Source organism: Salmo salar, chromosome ssa21 (assembly GCF_905237065.1).
Source record: "Salmo salar chromosome ssa21, Ssal_v3.1, whole genome shotgun sequence".
NCBI lineage: Eukaryota > Metazoa > Chordata > Actinopteri > Salmoniformes > Salmonidae > Salmo > Salmo salar.
Window position 1 is genome coordinate 57,440,129 of NC_059462.1, and position 21,897 is coordinate 57,462,025.

The following is a 21,897-nucleotide window of genomic DNA, read 5'->3' on the forward strand; positions in this document are numbered from 1 at the left end:
CCTGCCTCTCCCATCTCCCTCATTGGTTTATAGAAGCAGGTACCCACGTGCCAGCTCCTCATTGGTTATACCCACGTAGGTGACTGAAAGACGAACGAGGTCAGTGGCGGTAATGCACCTAATTTATGAAAGTTGACAATCGCAATATAAAGTCAAGAGAAGAAAAAAGCCTGGAAGGAGGAGAGATGACTAGAAACGATTCGACTGACCGTTTTATGTGGATTAATTGTCTGAGTAGAGGACCTTGTGCATTTCAGGTAAAATAACAACTCAATGTTTATATTTTACATTTTAGTCATTTTAGCAGACGCTCTTATCCAGAGCAACTTACAGTAGTGAATGCATACATTTCATACATTTTCTTCTCCGGAGAGATGACTAGAAACGATTCGGTTGAATAAATGTATGCACGATGGAGCACGCGGGGCAACCGGTTTGAGTTCCATGTAAGGCACTGCATCTCAGCGGTCGAGGAGTCACTACAGACGCCCTGTTTCGATTCCAGGCTCCATCACATCCGGCCGTGATTGGGAGTCTCGTAGGGTGGCGCACAATTGGCCCAGCATCGTCCGGGTTTGGCCGGTGTAGGCCGTCATTATAAATAAGAATGTTCTTATCTGAATTGCCTAGTTAAATAAAGGTTAAATAAAAAGACTTCTGTAAGTGCCTCTACACTACGCTTTTTATAAAAAGAAAATCCTGGTACGTCGGAGCACCCTGGGTCACCTGCCTACCGGCCTGAGAGCACTGAACTGGAAACAACCACATATAGAGCTCCCAAGTCAACATTACATGAGAATTCCACAGGTCACATTTAGAAGTGAGTGTTAAAAAAAACAGATCAAGATTAGGGTTAATGTAATAATGAAGTAGTCAGACAGGATTACCAAAGACACTTTTATTTCTGTATTGTCATGGAAGAAAACACACAGTTGGTCCCACACTGGCCTGTTGTAACTCGGGGACAAGCTGCAAAAACACACTACTCTATCTCCGAAAAATCTCTGAGTGAGAGAGAGACCGAGGCAGAGTCTCGCCCTCTCTCCTCCGTCTCTTCTGTCTCTCCCCTCCTTCTGTCCTCCATCGCTTCACAGGGTGATCTTTGTGTTGCGGAAGCTGGAATTATCCCTAAGAAGAAAACACACACGAGAGATATCAATAAACCGAATTCTCCATAGAGACAACACAACACTGAGTGGTCGTTGTGTGTCCACGATGGTGTTAGGTGGGAGTGTGTGAATCGTACTTGAGGCTGTCGTTGTGTGTCTTGTACTCCATGATGGTGTTGGGAGGGAGGTTCAGGACGCGTCGAAGAGTGTCTCGGATTCTAGATGTCGTCACCTGATCGCTGGCTGTCTTATTCCATATAGACAGGATATCTTCCTGTAAACAACAAGAACATTATACACCCTAACCCTGATTGCTGGCTGTCACATGCCATATAGACAGGAGGTCTTCCTAGAGAAACACACATTACTCTGACCACTCGATAGCGTTTCACAAGTCAATCTCAAACGCTAGTTGTCGAGTCATCGAGGGCTCCACTGCGCCCTTCGGAATCCTTTGCCAACTTCGTGCCCCTAGTAGCAGGGATGTGACATTTAACCTCTCTAGGGTAGGGGCAGTTTTTTCACATCCGGATAAAAAACGTACCCGATTTAATCTGGTTATTACTCCAGTCCAGAAACTAGAATATGCATATAATTGTTTGATTTGGATAGAAAACACCCTAAAGTTTCTAAAACTGTTTGAATGGTGTCTGTGAGTATAACAGAACTCATATGGCAGGCCAAAACCTGAGAAGATTCTAAACAGGAAGTGCCCTCTCTGACCATTTCTTGGCCTTCTATAGCCTCTTTATCGAAAACAGAGGATCTCTGCTGTAACGTGACATTTTCTAAGGCTCCCATAGGCTCTCAGAAGGCGCCAGAACGTTGAATGATGACTCTGCAGTCCCTGGCTGAAAAACAATAGCGCATTTGGATAGTGGTCGATCTGAGAACAATGAAACGGGGGCGCGCATGCACGTGAAGAGCTAGCTACACAGTTGCCTTTGTATCATGATAAGGTGTAGCACTGAAACTATCGAGGTTACCTAGCCAGCTACACTTTCAAACAAAGTCAACAACACAGCCACTGCTAGCTAGCCTACTTTACCAGCCAGCAGTACTGTATCATTTTACTCATTTTAGTCAATAAGTTGTCTTTGTCATAGTTTGTCATAGTTTGATAATTGTGTAGTTTAGAATAATTATCGAGGTTAGCTGGCCAGCTATTTTCGTCCTCCGCGACGCCATTTCCAAACCCAGCCAACTTTTACCGACGAGCAGCATTGTAGAAACTAAATACATTACAAAGGAACGTCTTGATTAGTGTTATGTTAGCTAGCTACAAAGTTGCTTTTGTATCATGACAAGGTGTAGTACTGAAACTATCGAGATTACCTAGCCAGCTACACTTTCAAACAAAGTCAACAACGCAGCCACTGCTAGCTAGCCTACTCCACCAGCCAGCAGTACTGTATCATGTTAATCATTTTAGTAAAAAGATTTTTTGCAACGTAAGCTTAACCTGTTACGGCTAGGGGGCAGTATTTTCACGGCTGGATAAAAAACGTGCCCGATTTAATCTGGTTACCACTCCTACCCAGTAACTAGAATATGCATATACTTATTACATATGGATAGAAAACACCCTAAAGTTTCTAAAACTGTTTGAATGGTGTCTGTGAGTATAACAGAACTCATTTGGCAGGCAAAAACCTGACAAGGTTTCAGGCAGGAAGTGGCCTGTCTGACAAGGTGTCGTTCTTCTTGTCTCTGTTTATTGAAGAGTGAGGATCTTAGCTGTCCCGTGACACTTCCTACGCGCCATAGGGTCTCAGAGAAAAAGAGCGAAATTGGGTAGTGCTGGTACAAGCCGGCTCGTGGAGAACTTTCCTCTGACTACGGAGGAATTATGCTTTTTACAAGAAAAATGGCATAAAAATGGATTTTAAACAGCGTTGACATGCTTGGATGACATCAGAAGTGTCTGGGACGGACAAAACGGTATTCGGATATAACGATGGATTATTTTGGACCAAACCAACATTTGTTATTGAAGTAGCAGTCCTGGGAGTGCATTCTGACGAAGACAACAAAAGGTAATGAAACTTTATAATAGTAAAGCTGATATTGGTGAGTGCTAAACTTGCCGGGTGTCTAAATAGCTAGCCCGTGATGCCTGGGCTATGTACTTAGAATATTGCAAAATGTGCTTTCACCAAAAAGCTATTTTAAAATCGGACATATCGAGTGCATAGAGGAGGTCTGTATCTATAATTCTTAAAATAATTGTTATGCTTTTTGTGAACGTTTATCGTGAGTAATTTAGTAAAATGTTAGCGATTTCCCGGAAGTTTGCTAGTATGCTAGTTCTGAACGTCACATGCTAATGTAAAAAGCTGGTTTTTGATATAAATATGAACTTGATTGAACAAAACATGCATGTATTGTATAACATAATGTCCTAGGGTTGTCATCTGATGAAGATCATCAAAGGTTAGTGTTGCATTTAGCTGTCTTCTAGGTTTTTGTGACATTATATGCTAGCTTGAAAAATGGGTGTCTGATTATTTCTGGCTTGGTACTCTGCTGACATAATCTAATGTTTTGCTTTCGTTGTAAAGCCTTTTTGAAATCGGACAGTGTGGTTAGATAAAGGAGAGTCTTATCTTTAAAATGCTGTGAAATAGTCATATGTTTGAAAAATTGAAGTTTTTGTATTTTAGAGGAGTTTGTATTTCGCGCCACGCCCATCATTGGATAATGGAGCAGGTGTTCCGCTAGCGGAACGTCTAGATGTAAGAGGTTAACTTTCTGAACATTCGAGACGTGTAGTCCACTTGTCATTCCAATCTCCTTTGCATTAGCGTAGCCTCTTCTGTAGCCTGTCAACTATGTGTCAGTCTATCCCTGTTCTCTCCCCTCTGCACAGGCCATACAAACGCTTCACACCGGCGTGGCCGCTGCCACTCTAACCTGGTGGTCCCAGCGCGCACGACCCACGTGGAGTTCCAGGTCTCCGGCAGCCTCTGGAACTGCCGGTCTGCGGCCAACAAGGCAGAGTTCATCTCAGCCTATGCTACCCTCCAGTCCCTCGACTTGGCGCTGAAGGAAACATGGATTACCACAGGTAACACTGCTACTCCTACTGCTCTCCTCGTCTGCCCACATGTTCTCGCACACCCCGAGAGCTTCTGGTCAGCGGGGTGGTGGCACTGGGATCCTCATCTCTCCCAAGTGGACATTCTCTCTTTCTCCCCTGACCCATCTGTCTATCGCCTCCTTTGAATTCCATGCTGTCACAGTTACCAGCCCTTTCAAGCTTAACATCCTTATCATTTATCGCCCTCCAGGTTCCCTTGGAGAGTTCATCAATGAGCTTGACAAGTTCCTTTCCTGAGGATGGCTCACCTCTCACAGTTCTGGGTGACTTTAACCTCCCCACGTCTACCTTTGACTCATTCCTCTCTGCCTCCTTCTTTCCACTCCTCTCCTCTTTTGACCTCACCCTCTCACCTTCCCCCCTTACTCACAAGGCAGGCAATACGCTTGACCTCATCTTTACTGGATGCTGTTCTTCCACTAATCTCATTGCAACTCCCCTCCAAGTCTCCGACCACTACCTTGTATCCTTTTCCCTCTCGCTCTCATCCAACACTTCTCACTCTGCCCCTACTCGGATGGTATTGCGCCGTCCCAACCTTCGCTCTCTCTCTCCCCGCTACTCTCTCTCCTCTTCCATCCTATCATCTCTTCCCTCTGCTCAAACCTTCTCCAACCTATCTCCCGATTCTGCCTCCTCAACCTCCTCTCCTCCCTTTCTGCATCCTTTGACTCTCTATGTCCCCTATCCTCCAGGCCGGCTCGGTCCTCCCCTCCTGCTCCGTGGCTCGACGACTCATTGCGAGCTCACAGAACAGGGCTCCGGGCAGCCGAGCGGAAATGGAGGAAAACTCGCCTCCCCTGCGGACCTGGCATCCTTTCACTCCCTCCTCTCTACATTTTCCTCTTCTGTTTCTGCTGCTAAAGCCACTTTCTACCACTCTAAATTCCAAGCATCTGCCTCTAACCCTAGGAAGCTCTTTGCCACCTTCTCCTCCCTCCTGAATCCCCCTCCCCCCTCCGCCCTCTCTGCGGATGACTTCGTCAACCATTTTGAAAAGAAGGTCGACGACATACGATCCTCGTTTGCTAAGTCAAACGAGACCGCTGGTCCTGCTTACACTGCCCCTACCCTGTGCTTTGACCTCTTTCTCCCTCTCTCTCCAGATGAAATCTCGCGTCTTGTGACGGCCGGCCGCCCAACAACCTGCCCGCTTGACCCTATCCCCTCCTCTCTTCTCCAGACCATTTCCGGAGACCTTCTCCCTTACCTCACCTCGCTCATCAACTCATCCTTGACCGCTGGCTACGCCCCTTCCGTCTTCAAGAGAGTGAGAGTTGCACCCCTTCTGAAAAAACCTAAACTCGATCCCTCCGATGTCAACAACTACAGACCAGTATCCCTTCTTTCTTTTCTCTCCAAAACTCTTGAACGTGCCGTCCTTGGCCAGCTCTCCTGCTATCTCTCTCAGAATGACCTTCTTGATCCAAATCAGTCAGGTTTCAAGACTGGTCATTCAACTGAGACTGCTCTTCTCTGTGTCACGGAGGCTCTCCGCACTGCTAAAGCTAACTCTCTCTCCTCTGCTCTCATCCTTTTAGACCTATCTGCTGCCTTTGATACCGTGAACCACCAGATCCTCCTCTCCACTCTCTCCGAGTTGGGCATCTCCGGCGCGGCCCACGCTTGGATTGCGTCCTACCTGACAGGTCGCTCCTACCAGGTGGCGTGGCGAGAATCTGTCTCCGCACCACGTGCTCTCACCACTGGTGTCCCCCAGGGCTCTGTTCTAGGCCCTCTCCTATTCTCGCTATACACCAAGTCACTTGGCTCTGTCATATCCTCACATAGTCTCTCCTATCATTGCTATGCAGACGACACACAATTAATCTTCTCCTTTCCCCCTTCTGATAACCAGGTGGCGAATCGCATCTCTGCATGTCTGGCAGACATATCAGTGTGGATGACGGATTACCACCTCAAGCTGAACCTCGGCAAGACGGAGCTGCTCTTCCTCCCGGGGAAGGACTGCCCGTTCCATGATCTCGCCATCACGGTTGACAACTACATTGTGTCCTCCTCCCAGAGTGCTAAGAACCTTGGCGTGACCCTGGACAACACCCTGTCGTTCTCCACTAACATCAAGGTGGTGACCCGATCCTGAAGGTTCATGCTCTACAACATTCGCAGAGTACGACCCTGCCTCACACAGGAAGCGGCGCAGGTCCTAATCCAGGCACTTCTCATCTCCCGTCTGGATTACTGCAACTCGCTGTTGGCTGGGCTCCCCTGCCTGTGCCATTAAACCCCTACAACTCATCCAGAACGCCGCAGCCCGTCTGGTGTTCAACCTTCCCAAGTTCTCTCACGTCACCCCGCTCCTCCGCTCTCTCCACTGGCTTCCAGTTGAAGCTCGCATCCGCTACAAGACCATGGTGCTTGCCTACGGAGCTGTGAGGGGAACGGCACCTCCGTACCTTCAGGCTCTGATCAGGCCCTACACCCAAACAAGGGCACTGCGTTCATCCACCTCTGGCCTGCTCGCCTCCCTACCTCTGAGGAAGCACAGTTCCCGCTCAGCCCAGTCAAAACTGTTCGCTGCTCTGGCACCCCAATGGTGGAACAAGCTCCCTCACGACGCCAGGACAGTGGAGTCAATCACCACCTTCCGGAGACACCTGAAACCCCACCTCTTTAAGGAATACCTAGGATAGGATGAAGTAATCCTTCCAACCCCCCCCCCCTTAAAAGATTTAGATGCACTATTGTAAAGTGGTTGTTCCACTGGATATCATAATGTGAATGCACCAATTTGTAAGTTTTAATTCTTAAAATAATTATGTTTTTGTGAACGTTTATCGTGAGTAATTTAGTAAATTCACCGGAAGTTTTCGGTATTTTTGCTAGTTCTGAACGTCACATGCTAATGTAAAAAGCTGGTTTTTTATATAAATATGAACTTGATTGAACAAAACATGCATGTATTGTATAACATAATGTCCTAGGGTTGTCATCTGATGAAGATCATCAAAGGTTAGTGCTGCATTTAGCTGTGGTTTGGGTTTATGTGACATTATATGCTAGCTTGAAAAATGGGTGTGTGATTATTTCTGGCTGGGTAATCTCCTGACATAATCTAATGTTTTGCTTTCGTTGTAAAGCCTTTTTGAAATCGGACAATGTGGTTAGATTAACGAGAGTCTTGTCTTTAAAATGGTGTAAAATAGTCATATGTTATACAATACATGCATGTTTTGTTCAATCAAGTTCATATTTATATCAAAAACCAGCTTTTTACATTAGCATGTGACTAGCATTCCCACCGAACACTTCCGGTGAATTTACTAAATTACTCACGATAAACGTTCACAAAAAACATAAATTATTTTAAGAATTATAGATACAGAACTCCTTTATGCAATCGCGGTGTCCGATTTTAAAATAGCTTTTCGGTGAAAGCACATTTTGCAATATTCTGAGTAGATAGCCCGGCCATCACAGGCGAGCTATTTTGACACCCACCAAGTTTGGTGCTCACCAAACTCAGATTTACTATAAAGAAAAATTGGATTACCTTTGCTGTTCTTCGTCAGAATGCACTCCCAGGACTTCTATTTCAACAACAAATGTTGGTTTGGTTCCAAATAATCCATAGTTATATCCAAATAGCGGCGTTTTGTTTGTGCGTTCAAGACACTATCCAAAGGGTAACGAAGGGTGACGCACCGGCGCATATCGTGACAAAATTTTTTGAAATATTCCATTACCGTACTTCGAAGCATGTCAAACGCTGTTTAAAATCAATTTTTATGCGATTTTTCTCGTAAAATAGCGATAATATTCAGACCGGGAGTCGTTGTTTTCGTTCAAAGACTGAAAATGTAAAATGGACTCTTCACGTTTTCAATAAAGAGGCTAAAGAAGGCCAAGAAATGGTCTGAGAGGGCACTTCCTGTTTAGAATCTTCTCAGGGTTTTTGCCTGCCATATGAGTTCTGTTATACTCACAGACACCATTCAAACAGTTTTAGAAACTTTAGGGTGTTTTCTATACAAATCAAACAATTATATGCATATTCTAGTTTCTGGGCAGGAGTAATAAACAGATTAAATCGGGTACGTTTTTTATCCGGCCGTGAAAAATACTGCCCCCTATCCATAACAGGTTAAAACCGCATTTTAAGAACAGAGAATAGGTAGGTTTTATGACTTTGTGGCTGTGGTAACTAGTGACAACCGATAGCCAGGAATGTGGTAGATTGAGCTGCATTGCCCCTAAGCGGTCATGCGACCAAACCACACGTGTGTGTGCGAGTGTGTGTGTGTGTGTACCTGGAAGCGAACCACCCCACAGATCTCCTCTCCCACCATGAACTGTTCTCCCAACATGGCCAGAATAATGTTCTCCCAGAACCTGCTGGCCAGACCTGTCAACAACAAGTGGTGTCAGATTTCACCTCCTGTTTCACACAGTAGACATACTCCAGTGCTTGTGAAAATCAGGGCTACTGCTCAATTCAAGCAATTTTTATCTAGCTAGGCTAGCTACTGTAGCTATCCAGTACTCCTCCAGTATGTGTTGATGTGATGTAGCTAGTTTGTTAGCTAGGCTAGCTACTGTAGCTATCCAGTACCTCCTCCAGTATGTGTTGATGTGATGTAGCTAGTTCGTTAGCTAGGCTAGCTACTGTAGCTATCCAGTACCTCCTCCAGTATGTGTTGATGTGATGTAGCTAGTTCGTTAGCTAGGCTAGCTAATGTAGCTATCCAGTACCTCCTCCAGTATGTGATGTGATGTAGCTAGTTCGTTAGCTAGGCTAGATACTGTAGCTATCCAGTACCTCCTCCAGTATGTGTTGATGTGATGTAGCTAGTTTGTTAGCTAGGCTAGCTACTGTAGCTATCCAGTACCTCCTCCAGTATGTGTTGATGTGATGTAGCTAGTTCGTTAGCTAGGCTAGCTACTGTAGCTATCCAGTACCTCCAGTATGTGTTGATGTGATGTAGCTAGTTCGTTAGTTAGGCTAGCTACCGTAGCTATCCAGTACCTCCTCCAGTATGTGTTGATGTGATGTAGCTAGTTCGTTAGCTAGGCTAGCTACTGTAGCTATCCAGTACCTCCTCCAGTATGTGTTGATGTGATGTAGCTAGTTCGTTAGCTAGGCTAGCTAATGTAGCTATCCAGTACCTCCTCCAGTATGTGATGTGATGTAGCTACTTCGTTAGCTAGGCTAGATACTGTAGCTATCCAGTACCTCCTCCAGTATGTGTTGATGTGATGTAGCTAGTTTGTTAGCTAGGCTAGCTACTGTAGCTATCCAGTACCTCCTCCAGTATGTGTTGATGTGATGTAGCTAGTTCGTTAGCTAGGCTAGCTACTGTAGCTATCCAGTACCTCCAGTATGTGTTGATGTGATGTAGCTAGTTCATTAGTTAGGCTAGCTACCGTAGCTATCCAGTACCTCCTCCAGTATGTGTTGATGTGACGTAGCTAGTTCATTAGCTAGGCTAGCTACTGTAGCTATCCAGTACCTCCTCCAGTATGTGTTGATGTGATGTAGCTAGTTCGTTAGCTAGGCTAGCTAATGTAGCTATCCAGTACCTCCTCCAGTATGTGTTGATGTGATGTAGCTAGTTCGTTAGCTAGGCTAGCTAATGTAGCTATCCAGTACCTCCTCCAGTATGTGTTGATGTGATGTAGCTAGTTCGTTAGCTAGGCTAGCTAATGTAGCTATCCAGTACCTCCTCCAGTATGTGATGTGATGTAGCTAGTTCGTTAGCTAGGCTAGATACTGTAGCTATCCAGTACCTCCTCCAGTATGTGTTGATGTGATGTAGCTAGTTTGTTAGCTAGGCTAGCTACTGTAGCTATCCAGTACCTCCTCCAGTATGTGTTGATGTGATGTAGCTAGTTTGTTAGCTAGGCTAGCTACTGTAGCTATCCAGTACCTCCTCCAGTATGTGTTGATGTGATGTAGCTAGTTCGTTAGCTAGGCTAGCTACTGTAGCTATCCAGTACCTCCAGTATGTGTTCATGTGATGTAGCTAGTTCATTAGTTAGGCTAGCTACTGTAGCTATCCAGTACCTCCTCCAGTATGTGTTGATGTGACGTAGCTAGTTCATTAGCTAGGCTAGCTACTGTAGCTATCCAGTACCTCCTCCAGTATGTGTTGATGTGATGTAGCTAGTTCGTTAGCTAGGCTAGCTACTGTAGCTATCCAGTACCTCCTCCAGTATGTGTTGATGTGATGTAGCTAGTTCGTTAGCTAGGCTAGCTAATGTAGCTATCCAGTACCTCCTCCAGTATGTGATGTGATGTAGCTAGTTCGTTAGCTAGGCTAGATACTGTAGCTATCCAGTACCTCCTCCAGTATGTGTTGATGTGATGTAGCTAGTTTGTTAGCTAGGCTAGCTACTGTAGCTATCCAGTACCTCCTCCAGTATGTGTTGATGTGATGTAGCTAGTTTGTTAGCTAGGCTAGCTACTGTAGCTATCCAGTACCTCCTCCAGTATGTGTTGATGTGATGTAGCTAGTTCGTTAGCTAGGCTAGCTACTGTAGCTATCCAGTACCTCCAGTATGTGTTGATGTGATGTAGCTAGTTCATTAGTTAGGCTAGCTACCGTAGCTATCCAGTACCTCCTCCAGTATGTGTTGATGTGATGTAGCTAGTTCATTAGCTAGGCTAGCTACTGTAGCTATCCAGTACCTCCTCCAGTATGTGCTGATGTGATGTAGCTAGTTCGTTAGCTAGGCTAGCTACTGTAGCTATCCAGTACCTCCTCCAGTATGTGTTGATGTGATGTAGCTAGTTCGTTAGCTAGGCTAGCTACTGTAGCTATCCAGTACCTCCTCCAGTATGTGATGTGATGTAGCTAGTTCGTTAGCTAGGCTAGCTACTGTAGCTATCCAGTACCTCCAGTATGTGTTGATGTGATGTAGCTAGTTCGTTAGCTAGGCTAGCCACTGTAGCTATCCAGTACATCCAGTATGTGATGTGATGTAGCTAGTTCGTTAGCTAGGCTAGCTACTGTAGCTATCCAGTACCTCCAGTATGTGTTGATGTGATGTAGCTAGTTCGTTAGCTAAGCTAGCTACTGTAGCTATCCAGTACCTCCTCCAGTATGTGTTGATGTGATGTAGCTAGTTCGTTAGCTAGGCTAGCTACTGTAACTATCCAGTACCTCCAGTATGTGTTGTCTAACCATGAAGGGAGGTTTAGAGAATGGTAAAAGGCAACATGAGGGGCAAAGCGAACAGGTTGTCTTATAATAACAACTACTACAGACCTTTCCGCAGCCTGATGATCCACTTCCCACCGTTCTTATTAGCTTCATCCTGGAGGGTTACACACACGCACACGCACACGCACACGCACACACACGCACGCACGCACGCACACGCACACACACACACACACAACCCTGTGAATACCAAAAGCTATGGTTATACAGGATGGGATGATATCATGCTGATGAACTCACCATCTTAGAGACACACACCTCCCATGTTATACCTATATATAATAATAAACCCACATTATACCTATATATAATAATAAACCCACATTACACCTATATAATAATAAACCCACATGTTACCTCCCACATTACACCTATAAATAATAATAATAATAATAATAATAATATCTACGTTACCTCCTACATTATACCTATATAATAAATCTACATTACCTCCTACATTATACCTATATGTAATACATCTACATTACCTCCTACATTATACCTATATAATAAATCTACATTACCTCCTACATTATACCTATATATAATAAATCTACATTACCTCCTACATTATACCTATATATAATACATCTACATTACCTCCTACATTATACCTATATAATAAATCTACATTACCTCCTACATTATACCTATATGTAATACATCTACATTACCTCCTACATTATACCTATATAATAAATCTACATTACCTCCTACATTATACCTATATATAATACATCTACATTAGCTTCTACATTATACCTATATATAATACATCTACATTACCTCCTACATTATACCTATATGTAATAAATCTACATTACCTCCTACATTATACCTATATAATAAATCTACATTACCTCCTACATTATACCTATATAATAAATCTACATTACCTCCTACATTATACCTATATAATAAATCTACATTACCTCCTACATTATACCTATATAAGAAATCTACATTACCTTCTACATTATACCTATATGTAATAAATCTACATTACCTCCTACATTATACCTATATGTAATAAATCTACATTACCTCCTACATTATACCTATATATAATAAATCTACATTACCTCCTACATTATACCTATATATAATAAATCTACATTACCTCCTACATTATACCTATATATAATAAATCTACATTACCTCCTACATTATACCTATATATAATAAATCTACATTACCTCCTACATTATACCTATATAATAAATCTACATTACCTCCTACATTATACCTATATAGAATAAATCTACATTACCTCCCACATTATACCTATATATAATACATCTACATTACCTCCCACATTATACCTATATAATAAATCTACATTACCTCCCACATTATACCTATATATAATACATCTACATTACCTCCTACATTATACCTATATATAATAAATCTAAATTACCTCCTACATTATACCTATATATAATAAATCTACATTACCTCCTACATTATACCGATATGTAATAAATCTACATTACCTCCTACATTATACCTATATATAATACATCTACATTACCTCCTACATTATACCTATATATAATAAATCTACATTACCTCCTACATTATACCTATATATAATAAATCTACATTACCTCCTACATTATGCCTATATATAATACATCTACATTACCTCCCACATTATACCTATATAATAAATCTACATTACCTCCCACATAATACCTATATGTAATAAATCTACATTACCTCCCACATTATACCTATATGTAATAAATCTACATTACCTCCTACATTATACCTATATGTAATAAATCTACATTACCTCCTACATTATACCTATATGTAATAAATCTACATTACCTCCTACATTATACCTATATGTAATACATCTACATTACCTCCTACATTATACCTATATAATAAATCTACATTACCTCCTACATTATTCCTATATATAATAAATCTACATTACCTCCTACATTATACCTATATATAATAATTCTACATTACCTCCTACATTATACCTATATATAATAAATCTACATTACCTTCTACATTATACCTATATATAATAAATCTACATTACCTCCTACATTATACCTATATATAATACATCTACATTACCTCCTACATTATACCTATATAATAAATCTACATTACCTCCTACATTATACCTATATAATAAATCTACATTACCTCCTACATTATACCTATATATAATACATCTACATTACCTCCTACATTATACCTATATATAATAAATCTACATTACCTCCTATATTATACCTATATAATAAATCTACATTACCTCCTACATTATACCTATATAATAAATCTACATTACCTCCTACATTATACCTATATATAATAAATCTACATTACCTCCTACATTATACCTATATATAATAAATCTACATTACCTCCTACATTATACCTATATAATAAATCTACATTACCTCCTACATTATACCTATATATAATAAATCTACATTACCTCCTACATTATACCTATATAATAAATCTACATTACCTCCTACATTATACCTATATATAATAAATCTACATTACCTCCTACATTATACCTATATAATAAATCTACATTACCTCCTACATTACACCTATATATAATAAATCTACATTACCTCCTACATTATACCTATATATAATAAATCTACATTACCTCCCACATTATACCTATATAATAAATCTACATTACCTCCTACATTATACCTATATATAATAAATCTACATTACCTCCTACATTACACCTATATATAATAAATCTACATTACCTCCTATATTATACCTATATAATAAATCTACATTACCTCCTACATTATACCTATATAATAAATCTACATTACCTCCTACATTACACCTATATATAATAATTCTACATTACCTCCTACATTATACCTATATATAATAAATCTACATTACCTCCTACATTATACCTATATAATAAATCTACATTACCTCCTACATTATACCTATATATAATACATCTACATTACCTCCTACATTATACCTATATAATAAATCTACATTACCTCCTACATTATACCTATATAATAAATCTACATTACCTCCTACATTATACCTATATATAATAAATCTACATTACGTCCTACATTATACCTATATAATAAATCTACATTACCTCCTACATTATACCTATATATAATAAATCTACATTACCTCCTATATTATACCTATATAATAAATCTACATTACCTCCTACATTATACCTATATAATAAATCTACATTACCTCCTACATTATACCTATATATAATAAATCTACATTACCTCCTATATTATACCTATATAATAAATCTACATTACCTCCTACATTATACCTATATAATAAATCTACATTACCTCCTACATTACACCTATATATAATAAATCTACATACATACATAGACATGTTACCTCCCACATGGGTTTGATTCCCTCTTTAAACAGGTGGAAGTCAGAGTGGCCAGTCAGATCTCCCGGTCGAACCAGGTGACTGTAGAACTTCCAGAACTGCTCCACCTGCCAACCAATCACAGGATTACAATATCAACCAATCACAGGATTACAATATCAACCAATCACAGGATTACAATATCAACCAATCACAGCACAAGATAACAGCAACCAATCAGCTGGTCACATCCAAACCCTATCATCCACATGTTTAACACAGTGTGTATATGATGTGTGTTAGTGGTGTGTGTGTGTATATGATGTGTGTGTGTCTGTGTCTCTGTGTGTGTGTGTGTGTGTGTGTGTGTGTATATGAGTGTGTGTGTGTGTGTGTGTGTGTGTGTGTGTGTGTGTGTGTGTGTGTGTGTGTGTGTGTATGTGTGTGTGTGTGTATATGATGTGTGTGTGTGTGTGTGTGTGTGTGTGTGTGTACTGACCGAGGCGACCGTGCCGATCTGTCTGATGTTCTGTTCATAACTCTGTGTGTTGGCGGGTCGGGACGGAGTCCTCCGGGAATACCACAAGGTATAGTTATACTGGAGAGGATGTTCCCCTGCTGCGGGACTCACCGTCTGACACACACACACACACACACACACACACACACACACACCACAGTCAGTATGAGGCATTATCTATAAAACAGGGGCTTAATCTGCAAGGAGAATTACTTGAACCCAAATATTGAATCAGATTTGAGGGAAAACAGGATGAGCACAGACAGACAGACGGAGGGGATGAATCCCATTTGCCAGTTCTGGAATGTAACGTAATGCATATCATATTAAAGGATGTGATATATTATTATTATTATTATTATTATGTCTTTCTTTCAAATAGACCGTTGTTGGCATCTAGCACATTTTGCAGGTTGGATTAGCGAAAATATATACAATGAAATGAAAAAGCTACAGTACCAGTTAAAAGTTTAAACACACCTACTCATTCAAGGGTTTTTCTTAATATTTCTTTATTTTCTACATTGTAGAATAATAGTGAAGACATCAACTATGAAATAACACATATGGAATCATGTAGTAACCACACAAAAAAAAGTGTTAAACAAATCAAAATATATTTTATATTTGACATTTCTTCAAAGTAGCCACCCTTTGCCTTGATGACAGCTTTGCACACTCTTGGCATTCTCTCAACCAGCTTCACCTGAAATGCTTTTCCAACAGTCTTGAAGGAGTTCCCACATATGCTGAGCACTTGTTGGCTGCTTTTCCTTCACTCGGTGGTCCAACTCATCCCAAACCATCTCAATTGGGTTGAGGTCGGGGGATTGTGGAGGCCAGGTCATCTGATGCAGCACTCCATCACTGTCCTTGGTCTAACAGCCCTTACACAGCCTGGAGGTGTGTTGGGTCATTGTCCTGTTGAAAAACAAATGATAGTAGGACTAAGCGCAAACCAGATGGGATGGCGTATCGCTGTAGAATGCTGTGGTAGCCATGCTGGATAAGTGTGCCTTGAATTCTAAATAAATCACAGACAGTGCCACCAGCAAAGCACCCCCACAACATCACACCTCCTCCTCCATGCTTCACGGTGGGAACCACACATGCAGAGATCATCCTTTCACCTACTCTGCATCTCACAAAGACACAGCGGTTGAAACCAAAAATATCTAATTTGGACTCATCAGACCAAAGGACAGATTTTCACCGGTCTAATGTCCATTGCTCGTGTTTTTTGGTCCAAGCAAGCCTCTTCCTCTTATTGGTGTCCTTTAGTAGTGGTTTCTTTGCAGCAATTCTATCATGAAGGCCTGTTTCACTCTGTCTCCTCTGAACAGTTGATGTTGAGATGTGTCTGTTACTTGAACTTTGTGAAGCATTAATTTGGGCTGCATTTTCTGAGGCTGGTAACTCTAATGAACTCATCCTCTGCAGCAGAGGTAACTCTGGGTCTTCCTTTCCTGTGGCGGTCCTCATGAGAGCCAGTTTCATCATAGTGCTTGATGGTTTTTGCGACTGCTCTTGAAAAAAACGTTCAAAGTTCTTGAACTTTTCCTGATTGACTGACCTTCATGTCTTAAAGTAATGATGGACTGTCGTTTCTCTTTGCTTATCTGAGCTGTTCTTGCCATAATATGGACTTGGTATTTTACCAAATAGAGCTATCTTCTGTATACCACCCCTACCTTGTCACAACACAACTGATTGGCTCAAACGCATTAAGAAGGAAAGAAATTCCACAAATTAACATTTAACCTCTCTGGGCAAGGCGGACGAAATCGTCCCACCTACGCAACAGCCAGTTGAATCATGTGGCGCGATTTTCAAAACCTTTGAAATGCTATTACTTCAATTTCTCAAACATATGACTATTTTACAGCTATTTAAAGACAAGACTCTCGTTAATCTAACCACACTGTCCGATTTCAAAAGGCTTTACAACGAAAGCAAAACATTAGATTGTCAGCAGAGTACCAAGCCAGAAATAATCAGACACCCATTTTTCAAGCTAGCATATAATGTCACAAAAACCCAGAAGACAGCTAAATGCAGCACTAACCTTTGATGATCTTCATCAGATGACAACCCTAGGACATTATGTTATACAATACATGCATGTTTTGTTCAATCAAGTTCATATTTATATCAAAAACCAGCTTTTTACATTAGCATGTGACGTTCAGAACTAGCATACCCCCCGCAAACTTCCGGGGAATTCGCTAACAATTTACTAAATTACTCACGATAAACGTTCACAAAAAGCATAACAATTATTTTAAGAATTATAGATACAGAACTCCTCTATGCACTCGATATGTCCGATTTTAAAATAGCTTTTTGGTGAAAGCACATTTTGCAATATTCTAAGTACATAGCCCAGCCATCACAGGGCTAGCTATTTAGACACCCGGCAAGTTTAGCACTCACCAATATGAGCTTTACTATTATAAAAGTTTCATTACCTTTTGTTGTCTTCGTCAGAATGCACTGGACTGCTACTTCAATAACAAATGTTGGTTTGGTCCAAAATAATCCATTGTTATATCCGAATAGCGGCGTTTTGTTCGTGCGTCCCAGACACTATCTGAAATGGTAAATCAGGGTCGCGCGATTCGTGACAAAAAAAAATCTAAATATTCCATTACCGTACTTCGAAGCATGTCAACCGCTGTTTAAAATCCATTTTTATGCCATTTTTTCGTAAAAAAGCGATAATATTCCGACCGGGAATGTCCATTTAGCTAAACAGAGGAAAGAAAACACAGCTTTCGGTCGACGCGGGCACGCGCCTGAGTCTCACAGTACTGTAACCAGCCACTACCCAAATGCGCTACTTTGTTTCAGCCAGAGCCTGCAAAGCCACGATTCAGCTTTTTGCCGCCTTCTGAGACCCTATGGCAGCCGTAGGAAGTGTCACGGGACAGCTAAGATCCTCACTCTTCAATAAACAGAGACAAGAAGAACGACACCTTGTCAGACAGGCCACTTCCTGCCTGAAACCTTGTCAGGTTTTTTGCCTGCCAAATGAGTTCTTTTATACTCACAGACACCATTCAAACAGTTTTAGAAACTTTAGGGTGTTTTCTATCCATGTGTAATAAGTATATGCATATTCTAGTTACTGGGTAGGAGTGGTAACCAGATTAAATCGGGTACGTTTTTTATCCAGCCGTGTCAATACTGCCCCCCTATCCTAAACAGGTTAAAGACAATAATCTAGGTAATTTTGATATAATAAATAACGCTACTCCCTGGAAGCCTGTGTTTCAGACATAAGGAAGTGGATGACGGAAAATTTTCTGCTTTTAAACTCAGACTAAACAGAGATGCTTGTTCTAGGTCCCAAGAAACAAAGAGATCTTCTGTTGAATCTGACACTTAATCTTGATGGTTTTACAGTTGTCTCAAATAAAACTGTGAAGGACCTCGGCGTTACTCTGGACCCTGATCTCTCTTTTGACAAACATATCAAGACTGTTTCAAAGACAGCTTTTTCCATCTACATAACATTGCAAAAATCAGAAACTTTCTGTCCAAAAATGATGCAGAAAAATGTATCCATGCTTTTGTCACTTCTAGGTTAGACTACTGCAATGCTCTACTTTCTGCTAAACACGGCTACTAGAATCCTGACTAGAACCAAAATTCTTTATCATATTACTCCAGTGCTAGCCTCTCTACTGGCTTCCTGTTAAGGCAAGGGCTGATTTCAAGGTTTTACTGCAAACCTACAAAGCATTACATGTGCTTGCTCCTACCTATCTTTCCGATTTGGTCCCGCTGTACATACCTACACGTACGCTACAGTCACAAGATGCAGGCCTCCTTACTGTCCCTAGAATTTCTACGCAAACAGCTGGAGGCAGGGCTTTCTCCTGTAGAAATGAATTTTTATGGAATGTTCTGCCTATCCATGTGAGAGACGCAGACTTGGTCTCGACCTTTAAGTCTCATCTCTTCAGTAGGTCCTATGATTGAGTGTAGTCTTGCCCAGGAGTGTGAAGGTGAACAGAAAGGCACTGGAGCAACGAACCGTCCTTGCTGTCTCTGCCTGGCCGGTTCCCCTCTCCACTGGGATTCTCTGCCACAAATCCTATTACAGGGGCTTACTGGTGCTCTTCCGTGCCATCCCTGGGAGGGGTGCGTCACTTGAGTGGGTTGAGTCACTGACGTGATCTTCCTGTCCGGGTTGGCGCCTCCCCTTGGGTTGTGCTTTGTGGGCTATACTCGGCCATGTCTCAGGATGGTAAGTTGGTGGTTGAAGATTTCCCTCTAATGGTGTGGGGGCTGTGCTTTGGCAAAGTGGGTGGGGTTATATCCTGCCTGTTTGGCCCTGTCCGGAGGTATGCCTCCAGTATTTCTGCTGTAGTCTCGACCTCTCGACCTCGACCTCTCGACCTCGACCTCTCTCGACCTCGATCTCTCCCCTTCTCGACCTCTCTCTTGACCTCAACCTGATCCCTAGGACCATGCCTCAGGACTACCTGGCTTGATGACTCCTTGCTGTCCCCAGTTCACCTGGTTGTGCTGCTGCTCCAGTTTCAACTGTTCTTTCTGTGGCTATGGAACCCTGACCTGTTCACCAGATGTGCTACCTGTCCCAGACCTGCTGTTTTCAACTCTCTAGAGGCAGCAGGAGTGGTAGAGATACTCTGAATGATCAGAAGAAGACTGGCCACTCCTCATAGCCTGGTTCCTCTCTAGGTTTCTTCCTAGGTTCTGGCCTTTCTAGGGAGTTTTTTTTAAACTCAAAGACAATTCAGAGACAATTTGCTGACTGCTACAAAGAGGGGAATGTAAGCAACTTAATTTTCCACACAGACCATCCCCTGGCATGGCACAGTGCTATATTAACCTGTTAGGGCTAGGGGGCAGTATTGACACGGCTGGATAAAAAAGTACCCGATTTAATCTGGTTACTACTCCTGCCCAGTAACTAGAATATGCATATAATTATTGGCTTTGGATAGAAAACACTCCAAAGTTTCTAAAACTGTTTGAATGGTGTCTGTGAGTATAACAGAACTCAAATGGCAGGTCAAAACCTGAGAAGATTCTGTACAGGAAGTACCCTGTCTGACCATTTCTTGGCCTTCTTTGCCATCTCTATCCAAAACAAAGGATCTCTGCTGTTACGTGACACTTCCTACGGCTGCCATGGGCTCTCAGAAGGCGGCAAAAAGCTGAATCGTGGCTTTGCAGGCTCTGGCTGAAAAAAAGTAGCGCGTTTGGGTAGTGGCTGGTTACAGTACTGTGAGACTCAGGCGCGTGCCCGCGTCGACCGAATGCTTTGTTTTCTTTCCTCTGTTTACCTAAACGCAGATTCCCGGTCGGAATATTATCGCTTTTTTACGAGAAAAATGGCATAAAAATGGATTTTAAACAGCGGTTGACATGCTTCGAAGTACGGTAATGGAATATTTAGAATTTTTTTGTCACGAATTGCACCATGCTCGTGACCCTGATTTACCATTTCGGATAGTGTCTGGAACGCACGAACAAAACGCCGCTATTTGGATATAACGATGGATTATTTTGGACCAAACCAACATTTGTTATTGAAGTAGCAGTCCTGGGAGTGCATTCTGACGAAGACAACAAAGGTAATCAAACTTTTGTAATAGTAAATCTGACTTTGGTCAGGGCTGAACTTGGTGGGTGTCTAAATGGCTAGCCGTGATGGCTGGCCTATCTACTGAGAATATTGCAAAATGTGCTTTCACCGAAAAGCTATTTTAAAATCGGACACCTCGATTGCACAATGGAGTTCTGTATCTATTATTCTTAAAATAATTGTTATGTTTTTTGTGAACGTATATCGTGAGTAATTTAGTAAAATGTTAGTAAATTCCCCGGAAGTTTGCGGGGGGTATGCTAGTTCACAGATACAGTTTGACATCAATATGACAGCAGGATGTATGCCCGGGCTGTGAGCAGAGCAGCAGGCCCCACCTCAATTATTACACCCGCCCAAGCCCTATCCTGCAACCTAAGAGGTATGTATCAGATGCTCAACATGCTCTGCTCACACCTACTGTGATGGTCCATGCCTAAACCATACGAAAACAACACTAGACACTATGGAACACAAAGCTATCTCATCCTGGAATATACAAGGTCTGAGGTCATCTGTCTTTGGCCCAGGAACCCAGACTTCATCAAATAAATTGGAAATACAGACATTGTCATCCTACAAGAAACATGATATAAAGGAGACGGACCCACTGGTTGCCCTCTAGGTTACAGAGAGCTGGTAGTCCCATCCACCAAACTACCAGGTGTGAAACAGGGAAGAAACCCAGGGGGTATGCTAATTTGGTATAGAGTATACCTAACCCACTCTTTTAAATTAATCAAAACAGGAACATTTTACATCTGGCTAGAAATTAATTATGTCCTCATGTGTGCTACCTATATCCCCCCAATAGAATCCCCATACATTAACGATGACAGCTTCTCCATCCTAGAGGGGGAAAATCAAAAATTTCCAGGCCCATGTACTAGTCTGTGGGGACCTAAATGCCAGAACTGGACAAGAACCTGACAACCTCAGCACACAGGGGGAGAAACACCTACCTGGAGGTGACAGCA

General features: G+C 41.8%; 1 protein-coding gene across 1 annotated transcript; it reads right to left on the bottom strand.

Annotated features, from left to right (window-relative positions):
* Positions 1-1,042: 1,042 nt before the first annotated feature.
* Positions 1,043-15,489, bottom strand: LOC123729554 (eukaryotic translation initiation factor 4E type 2-like). Its single transcript, XM_045704503.1, has 6 exons — positions 15,280-15,489; positions 14,804-14,908; positions 11,439-11,487; positions 8,481-8,575; positions 1,247-1,383; positions 1,043-1,128 (listed from the first exon to the last, which is right to left on the bottom strand). Exons 1-6 carry the CDS (start codon positions 15,472-15,474, stop codon positions 1,089-1,091), a joined length of 621 nt encoding a protein of 206 aa, XP_045560459.1. The 5' UTR covers positions 15,475-15,489; the 3' UTR covers positions 1,043-1,088.
* Positions 15,490-21,897: the final 6,408 nt, after the last annotated feature.